Here is a 9,207-nt window from a genome sequence, read left to right as displayed (position 1 = left end):
CATTCTTGGTGGCGACTCACACACAACCCCTCCTTGCACCACCACTCTGGGCTACCACGCCTACACAACACTTTTATATGCCACATACATACAGGGGCGGACTGGGGGGAAAAAGTGGCCCGGGAGTTCCTGATAGACTGGCCCACTATATATATATATATATATATATATATATATATATATATATATATATATATATATATATATATATATATATATATTAGGGGTGGGCATAGATTAATTTTTTTTTATCTAGATTAATCTCACTGAAATCTTGAAATTAATCTAGATTAATCTATATTAAAATGGCTCATATGCGTGCTACCCAAGTAATGACTAAAAGTCGGTTTTTGAGATAGGGTTTCTTAATACAGAGGGCGCATTAGACCAGGGGCTCATCTCCTGTTTCCAAAATGCATCAATGACTGCTTGAGAAAGCTGTTCTACTTTGATACTTGAAGAAAAAAAAACATGCTCAATTGATAACTGCCATCTGCAGTTATCAAATACAGTTCCTGTGTCCCATCCGTTTTTATCCTGTTTCAGGTTACGCAGTAATCTGTCTACACCGACCCTACGCCTGGGCGTGTAACATATACGTTGTCCACGTGCTTTGTCTGCGTCTGTGGTTCTCCGTGGTTAGGGTTATGTAGCGATAATATGTCTCACCTGTGACTTGTCTCGTAATCAAGTGGGGTTGATGTGGTTTGTCTATTTAATGTGCGCTTGCGCAGTGTCCTGTGCTCGTCGTTGTCTAAAGTCTATCAATCAATCAATCAATCAAAGTTTATTTGTATAGCGCTTTTAACAACTCAAGTTGTCGCAAAGCAGCTTTACAGGGTTTACAAGGTTAACAATACTATGGGTCCAGAACCCTAATGAGCAAGCCAAAGGCGACAGTGGCGAGGAAAAACTCCCTATGATGGTGGGAAATAGGAAGAAACCTCGGGAGAACCAAGACTCAAAAGGGAACCCATCCTCCATTGGGCGGCCCGTTAACACACAAATACACAAGTCACACACAATTCACACAATCAGACTAGGTAAAAGGTAGAATTGAAAGTTCTGGGTTTTGATATTGTCACTGTAAATGTCTGTTGATGAATGCCAGGCTTTCATTCCGTGTCGGAGCAGTGATGCTGGTATTGTAGGCTCCGACTGCAGTGTTACTCCCCAGGTGAACCCCGGTATCAGCACATCCACCGGCAGCCAGACCATCCCCCAGGTGCCTGCAGGTGCCTGTATCCAATCGTCTTGGGTAGAGCCATGCAAGAAGATAGATAATACAGACTGAGTGGACATGAATTTAAACCACCATTGATTTAAATGTACGTAGCTCACGTGCCAGTGATCAGCATGTGGCTCTGGCAGACTAATCTATAGCAGCATAACTAAAGGGAGGGGTTCAGAGGTGACCACAGGCATGAGGGCTCACTGAGACATTGCTTTCCAGTCAAGTCATAGTCACAAATAGAGTGATGCCAAGACACAGCTGGATGACAGCATCAACATCTCAGATCACCAGAAATCTCAATGTCTGGGGGCCCCCAAGCCCCTACACCTTACAAGGGGAATTTTAGCTGAAGGCTTGACTAAACAGGTGAGTCTTAAGTCTAGATTTAAAGATTGGAACTGTGTCAGAATCTCGGATTGGAGCTGGAAGGCTATTCCATAACTGAGGGGCTTTAAAGGAGAAAGCTCTGCCTCCGGCTGTAGTTTTACTAATTTTTGGAACTAGGAGAAATCCAGCATTTTGGGAGCGCAAAGGGCGAGATGGGTTGTAGTAATCAATGAGTTCACTCAGATATTGTGGGGCAAGACCATTTAACGCCTTATAGGTTAACAGGAGAACTTTAAATTCAATGCGATATTTAATCGGCAGCCAGTGTAGTGCGGCGAGAGTGGGACTAATATGATCGAATTTCCTAGCCTTGGTTAGGACTCTAGCTGCGGCATTTTGTACAAGTTGTAGCTTCTTTATGGACTGTTTAGAGCATCCAATTAGAAGACTATTACAGTAGTCCAATCTCGACGAGACAAAAGCATGAACTAGCTTCTCTGCATCAGCTAATGAAAGTAAGTGTCTCAGCTTGGCAATATTACGTAAATGGAAAAAGGCAGCCTTAGTGACATTGCATACATGTGTGTCAAATGAAAGATCAGAATCAATAGTGACACCTAAACTTTTTGCAGTAGATTTTGGTGTTACTGAAAAACCATCTAGGGTAAGGGGAATATCAGCCCAAGTGCTTCTAGCAGCTTTAGGCCCAAGAATCAGTACCTCAGGCTTGTCAGAATTTAGTTTAAGAAAATTAGACGCCATCCAGTTTTTAATATCCTGGACGCAGTTCTCAATCTTGAGAGTTGTGGTGGTATCATCTGGATTAGAAGATAAAGTCTACACGTTGCTGTGTATGTGTTTTGTTATCCGTGCGCTATTGCGCAATCATTGTTGACATTAAAAGTGACGTCAGTCAAAAAAGGAAGGATTCTGTCTCGTCCTTCGCTGACCCACGAACGTCACATCTGGAAGTCAACAGCAGTCCAATAGGGTGACTGTATATTGATCACTTCATATGGCAACAAATTAATTTGACCATTTTACAAAACAACTTATGTCTAAACTGTTTTATAATGAAAATAAAGAGTGTATCTGTAGAAAAGACTACGGACTTGTATGTTTAGCGAGTGGTTCTTCGTTTGACGTACCCGTTACGTTTAACCTGAGAGCTGTAGGCTCATGAGACGTAACTACGTACGCCTCCACTTTGTTGTTTTTTGAGAGTTCGCGCAGTCATCCTTAACCGTTTCAGTGTTCTGTGTTCATTAATGAGCAATGTAAGTAGACAAATCTCGGGTCTTGGGTGAATCTTTGTAGTAGTTTGTGTATGTTTCGTTACGTATGTTTATTCTGATGTTATTCAAAGTATCGTTATGAACCTGTTTAAATCATATCCTGCCTATCCTAAGTTTTGATTAAACTCTCCTGGCTAGATGTTAGCGGTTAGCATGTAGCTTAACGTATGCGAATGTTACAGTACCATCTCAGACGGTAAATACTGTTTTATTTTCCGTTGTGTTTAGGATCACACACGAGTCGACACATGATATACGACCTCACCCAACTCCTAACACACGCGCAAATACATGAATGTTGATCAGTACCCTGTGAAATGTAACTGCAAAGTTTAATAGAAGAAACCAAGTTCTACTTCAACCTGTCTGGCGTCGTTGTTTCCATTTAAACTCCCCATTCACCATCTTCACGCTATCAGTAATGCTCTGACCGGCATTCCTTGGTTGTGTTCGATGACAAACAGAACGGTGCAACCTATTTAGATTAATATACAGTCCATCTACTCCATATACTTCCCTACAGTATCTATCCTGGATAGTATTTCCTTTTGTCTTCTCAAAGGAAATTTGCCTAAATATTGAGCAATTACTCAACTTTAGAAGCCCTCAGACCTTTGCAGTCTCAAGTGTCCATGAGTTCACACAGGATTTTCTAGTCATGGAATAACATGTGTCCCTTCAAAATAAAAGACAAAGACACTTTTCCAATAATTGAACTGTAAAATATTTTATTTTACTGCCTTTTAGCAAAACCGAGATTGTCATTGTTGTTGCCAGCACCATTCAGCAGAGGGATAATAGTCACTACTTAAAATTGATAAAAACAAAACAAACAAATTAAATCTAACATTTATTTTTTTATTTTAATTATTAATATTTTTTGGGGGGGGGGGGGATCTCCCTCTGCCCCAGATAGTTTAACTCAAACTCAAATGATTCTAACTGAACATATGGGGTTTATGTTTGGGATTTTGCATAGACCGACCCATCTTAACTATGACTAGCTTAGTTACAGTGGTATTACTAGACTGCATATTTAGATAAAGATCATTTTAACTGCATTTTTAAACTGGAGAAAGGCACCACAACATTTGCAGTTTGGCACTTTTTGGCCCAAGATGTCTTAGATGTCCATCTGTTATAAGGAGACAATACTTTCTGGCTGAATGACAATTAACTTTATTAGTTATAACTACATGGTGTAGACTTTTTGCACTGCACTTTGAAAGCAAAAAAAAGTTCTATTTTGATGAAATAACTTCCACCTTTCTGTAGGTTATACCATTTTGTAGGTTTTGTTACAAAACAAAATATTCATAATGTTTGGTCCATGCTAACCTGCATATACAACAGAGCTGACCTCCAAGAACATTGTAGCAACTCTGCAAAAAAGAAGATATTAAAGCATAAGGGGAGGGTGCTTTTGGATATACTGAGAATAATAATATATTTTGATGCATACACTGATATACTGATAGTTATACTGATATCATGAACAAGCTAATATTTTTAAACTAACGTACCTGTGTTAGATCACAACTAAAAATGATCCTGGTGTGTCATTTCAATATAATGCGGGTCTTCTCATCTCCAAGCAGAAGCCTGAAAGGTGTATGAAGCATGTTATTGTTGTTGTTATTGTTAGTACTACTTGTACTACTACTACTAATAATAATAATACAATAATGATAACAACAATCATGAGGAGGACGACAGTAATGACAGTAGTGATTAGTTATGTCTGTTCTAAGCTTACCTTACAAGAGCTGCAGCTATTAAAGCTCCTCCTATAGGCCCAACCCAGTACACCCAATGATAAGACCAGTAATTGCTCAGTAATGCTGGTCCAAATGCTCTTGCTGGGTTCAAACAGGTGCCAGACACATCCCCTCTGAAATACCAAAGGTCCAAGCCAAAAGTCCATCCAGTGAAAAGAAGAAAAATATTTTGACTTTATTATATCTATATACATGGTTATTGCCTCTATGAAAGCATTCTCAGCTAGCAACAGTTGAAGCTGCTAGGGGACACTGACAGATATGTGTCTGTACATAATCCTCATAACACTGTAAATATCTTTGTTCCATGTGTTGACCTACCCTGCCAGGATGTTGAAGATTACCGAACAGCCCACCATGAAAGGCACCATAGGACTCTTGCTTTTCCCATTGACTGCTCCAAGCAGCACCACCATTGTCACGAGACTGGTCATGGCCAGTTCAGCGAACATGACTGCCCATAGTTGGTCATGTGACCGTAGAATAGTAAAAGCTGCACCAGTGGCATTCATATAATTTTCCTTTGAGGTCATGACCTAAAAAAACACATGGCAACAGGAATAAAAATTATATACATTATAAATGATAAATTATATACATCAAAGTTGGCTAATAATGGATATATTTTTAGGATTTCTTAATCCACCTTTGACATGGCAGCACCAAGCACACCTCCGAAAAGCTGGCATGCAATGTATGGGATAACTAACACCAGCTGCATTCCTCCACACAAGAAGATGGCAATGGTGAATGAAGGGTTAAAATGAGATCCACTGCAGAGTCGAGAGAGATCTGTTTTAGCTCCAGAGCCACAAATTCAGGTGAATAGTGAGGACTGATTTACACTTAACAATCCAGAGCAGTTTACAATTTTCAGTCATGTTACAGAGATGGGCAAGCATAATGTTAGGAGTCTTGTGCAATCACCCTTACTGGTTTATCATTGAGCACTTGGCCAGATGGGGATCGATCCCACTCCCATATAGGAAAGGCAGTGTTGTTACCCACTACTGTTTTTGTGTTTTCTTCTTCACTGCTTTACAGTGAGTTCACAAAGCAGCAGAAGAGAGCAGCAAAGTCTGGAGACGTACCTGATCTCCGCCATGCACGCCACCATCACCGCCACGGCCAAGCCGTGCACCAGGGCGGGCTGCAGCCTTCCCGCTGCCTGCACGTTCTCGATCACTGACACACATCCGATGAAGACAAAAAACGCAGTTCCCACCAGCTCGGCGATGCACGGCTGGATCAACCTCTCGAATGTGCCGAGAGAGCGAACGTCCTGTTTGGGCTGCGCTGCGCTATCCCTCTCCTTGAGCTCTATCTTTTCCTCCTCCATCTTGCTGGGTGCTCAGCCTAGTTTAGCTGTTCTGGCGCGAGCCAAAGGAATAATGAGTTCAACGGCAACTGCCATCCTCAAACAGCTCCATTTATTACCACGTCGTGACACAATAGTTATGTTTAGCACTTTGACCCTGAGTGTTCGGTCTACTCTCGAAGCCCCAGAGCCATTCAATGTTTTCTGGAGAGATTAAACCTGGCAGTTTATACATTCTACATTGCATGGTTGTTCAGACTGGTTTTTAAACTGTGAAAAGGCATGAATTCAGTACACCATAAACCTGAGGATATTCAAGTTAATAGCTTGTACAACAAAGGCAGTAAATCACACATAATTACAGTTCTTTGGTTAATTAATTAAAACAGAACTATGGCTCCCCTTGCACATATGGAATGGCTAATTCCTTGGCCATAAGCGTTAGTTTTGAAACCTGGAAAATTAGCTCATTAATGAGACTTATTATGGGATTTATCATCAGGCTGTACATTATCATAAACCTTTCCCCTGGCGTCATCTCTGTCACCTTAAATGGATAAGCTGGAATCTGATTTTGTTGTTTACATACCATCAGCTAGATGTGACATGTAAAAATCTAGTTTCTTTTACCTACCAACAAAGCAGTAATAAATATGGATATTTATGATCATGTATCAAAGGTATAATATGGCAGGAGTCACATTCCAGGGTTACACATTCTGCTTTAAAGTCCAGACTGTTATGTGTGCTTATCAGTTTGTCTCTGTGGGCTTTGAAGTTGATCACGTCTTAATGAGTTGGCTGATACTGGTGAGACTTACACTAAAATGAGATTCGGAGCTAGATTCCACTGTAAGAAAGGACTTTTTATTGTTCATTACCTGAACACTGGAACCAAATGTTAGTGTGTTTGCTTCATCGGGTTGTTTGTTCGAATCAGTTTTGTAGATTTTAAATGCCTTAATTTTGAATTGAAATAACTGAATAAGAAACACACGTGCGCACAAATACACACATACACACACAGCAGGTGTGTCTAATATTAATGCAGTACTGTAGTGGCAAGAAAACAGTCATTTAGGCAGGACAGTGAAGAAACAACACTTGGACACAGGAAAGTGAAAATAGAGAAAATAAAAATACTTTATTGTAACCACACATGGTATACAACAAAGGAGTTGCCTCGAGAACAACTGGCTTGCTCCTCTTTGTATTTCCTTTTATCCTTATCGAAAAAGTGAAAGTAACCAAGTATATACATTATCTGAGAATTTACCATTATATAACCTATTGGGTTTACCATTATCTTTAAATCTGATGCAATCTTTTTAGAAAAAATAGGACCTCCCATAGGCTTTATTGGCTCCTTAGGGTCCATCCTTTAAGCTTTACTGGCTAGGAGTTTCACCCCTTCACACACTCGTTTCTTATTTATGTCCATGTGTTACCTCATACACTGCTACTGCTGCCCCAGTCATTGGAAATCTGAGTGCGCATGCACCACATGTGTCTGGGCCTTGTTAGAACTAGGCAAAGCTATTTTAGGAGTCCCTTTAGAATTTCCTCCACATACCCACCAGAAATGAAACTTTGGGTTTGTGTTTCTTTGCTTCGCTGAGTCAAAAACACCAAATATACTGTACCTGAGAGAAAAAATATGTTCGCGCTCTTCTAGATTAATATGGAATGTGTTCTACATGTTTAAATTCATCTGTAGTGAAATAATTCATTTATCCTTGATCAGGTCCTATTGTTTTACTTGCCAGGCGTTAATGTCAGGGCTGGCTCCAGAGCTGCCTCACCTGCTGCCACAGGAGGGAGCTCGCGGGTCAGTACTCGGCTCACTACTCGCAATCATTAATGATGACCTGCAGGAAGACGGCTGCAGGGTCTCGTTGCTGAATTGTTTGTTGCCCATGCTGCGCGCATTCAGTCACTCTTCTCGATGATATCGTGTTGCGTCTCCACGATTTATCTCTCTATTTTCGAGTGCGTTCATTCCTCAGACATTCTGGCTGTTCTCAAGCTTTCCGTTTCTGATATTTCTCTATCTGGTTATTTTGTTAGTTAATTTGGAAAGGGTTATTGAGCCAGTTACTTCGGGTTCCATTCAGAGCAGAACTTGATTTAGATTTTTTAACTTGACCCATTTGTGTGCCCCGAAAGTTACTGATGTGTTTATTCTTCGTGGGCTTCGTTTGCACGGGATTGCACTGCAGTGTTACTTGTTCTACTCTGATTGTAGCCTAGACATTGGAACATGAGTCTATATTGGTAGACAGAGGTGGGTAGAGTATTCAACTATTTTACTCAAGTAAAAGTACTGTTACTTGAACCAAATGTTACTCAAGTAAAAGTATGCATCCAAAAATTTACTTGAGTAAAAGTAAAAAATTACTTTGATTAAAAGCTACTCAAGTAGTGAGTAAATGCACAAGTACTGTCTTGTGTTAATAAATGACATCATGGGAAATTGAATTACTGGAAACAATGACTTTTAATGATAAAAATAATGTATTATAAATAAATATAATATATAAAAAATATTTATTATAAATAAATATAAATATGTCCACATGTTTGGCAGACACAACTGACAGCGCATTGTATAACTGTCCTTTTTATGTGAGGCCAGGGATGCTCGGTAGGTTTTTCTGTCACCATACTTTCTTGCTACCGGTGGAGAAAGTTTGTGTATGTGATCACGTGACTGACCGGCTTCATTTGATTGGTCATACATACTCAGGTGCCCTTGGTCAGTCTTCTCACTGAAAAGACAACTATTTACAAAACGAAAGTAACGGTAGCGCGCGGCGCAAATCCGATTGTAACGGAGTAAAAGTCGCGTTTTTCTCAGCACATATTTACTCAAGTAAAAGTAGAAGTCGTTCATATTAAAACTACTCTTACAAGTACATTTTTGTCCAAAAAGCTACTTGAGTAAATGCATACATGTCAAATACATACCGTTTTGGCCGGGACAGTCCCGTATTTTACCGCTCTGTCCCGGCGTCATCCCGTATTTTTTATTTTCCCGTATTTGTCCCGTATTTTCAGTTTTCAATTTTTATTTTTTTCAAAGCATTCATGTGCCGCTCCAAACAGAATTCTGTCACTAGCCTCGCGAGAACTGCCACCCAGACCACTGCAGGTAGTGACATGTGGCTGCATCTCAATTCAGGGGCTGCAGCCTACGTAGACCGCAGCCCACGGTGGCCACACACTACGAAGGCCGGGTAGGCTGCATCTCACGGC

General features: G+C 40.4%; 1 protein-coding gene across 1 annotated transcript; it reads right to left on the bottom strand.

The window, feature by feature from the left end:
• Nucleotides 1–363: 363 nt before the first annotated feature.
• On the bottom strand, nucleotides 364–8,400 carry aqp8a.2 (aquaporin 8a, tandem duplicate 2). Its single transcript, XM_077000311.1, has 7 exons — nucleotides 5,726–8,400; nucleotides 5,281–5,407; nucleotides 4,956–5,170; nucleotides 4,613–4,747; nucleotides 4,380–4,458; nucleotides 4,195–4,238; nucleotides 364–1,253 (listed from the first exon to the last, which is right to left on the bottom strand). The coding sequence occupies exons 1-5, from the start codon at nucleotides 5,971–5,973 to the stop codon at nucleotides 4,416–4,418; spliced, it is 768 nt and encodes a 255-aa protein (XP_076856426.1). The 5' UTR covers nucleotides 5,974–8,400; the 3' UTR covers nucleotides 364–1,253; nucleotides 4,195–4,238; nucleotides 4,380–4,415.
• Nucleotides 8,401–9,207: the final 807 nt, after the last annotated feature.

The sequence above is a fragment of the Brachyhypopomus gauderio genome, chromosome 3, assembly GCF_052324685.1.
Source record: "Brachyhypopomus gauderio isolate BG-103 chromosome 3, BGAUD_0.2, whole genome shotgun sequence".
Lineage (NCBI taxonomy): Eukaryota > Metazoa > Chordata > Actinopteri > Gymnotiformes > Hypopomidae > Brachyhypopomus > Brachyhypopomus gauderio.
The sequence above is the reverse complement of the archived record's forward strand: the minus strand, read 5'-3'. Positions and strand labels throughout refer to the sequence as shown.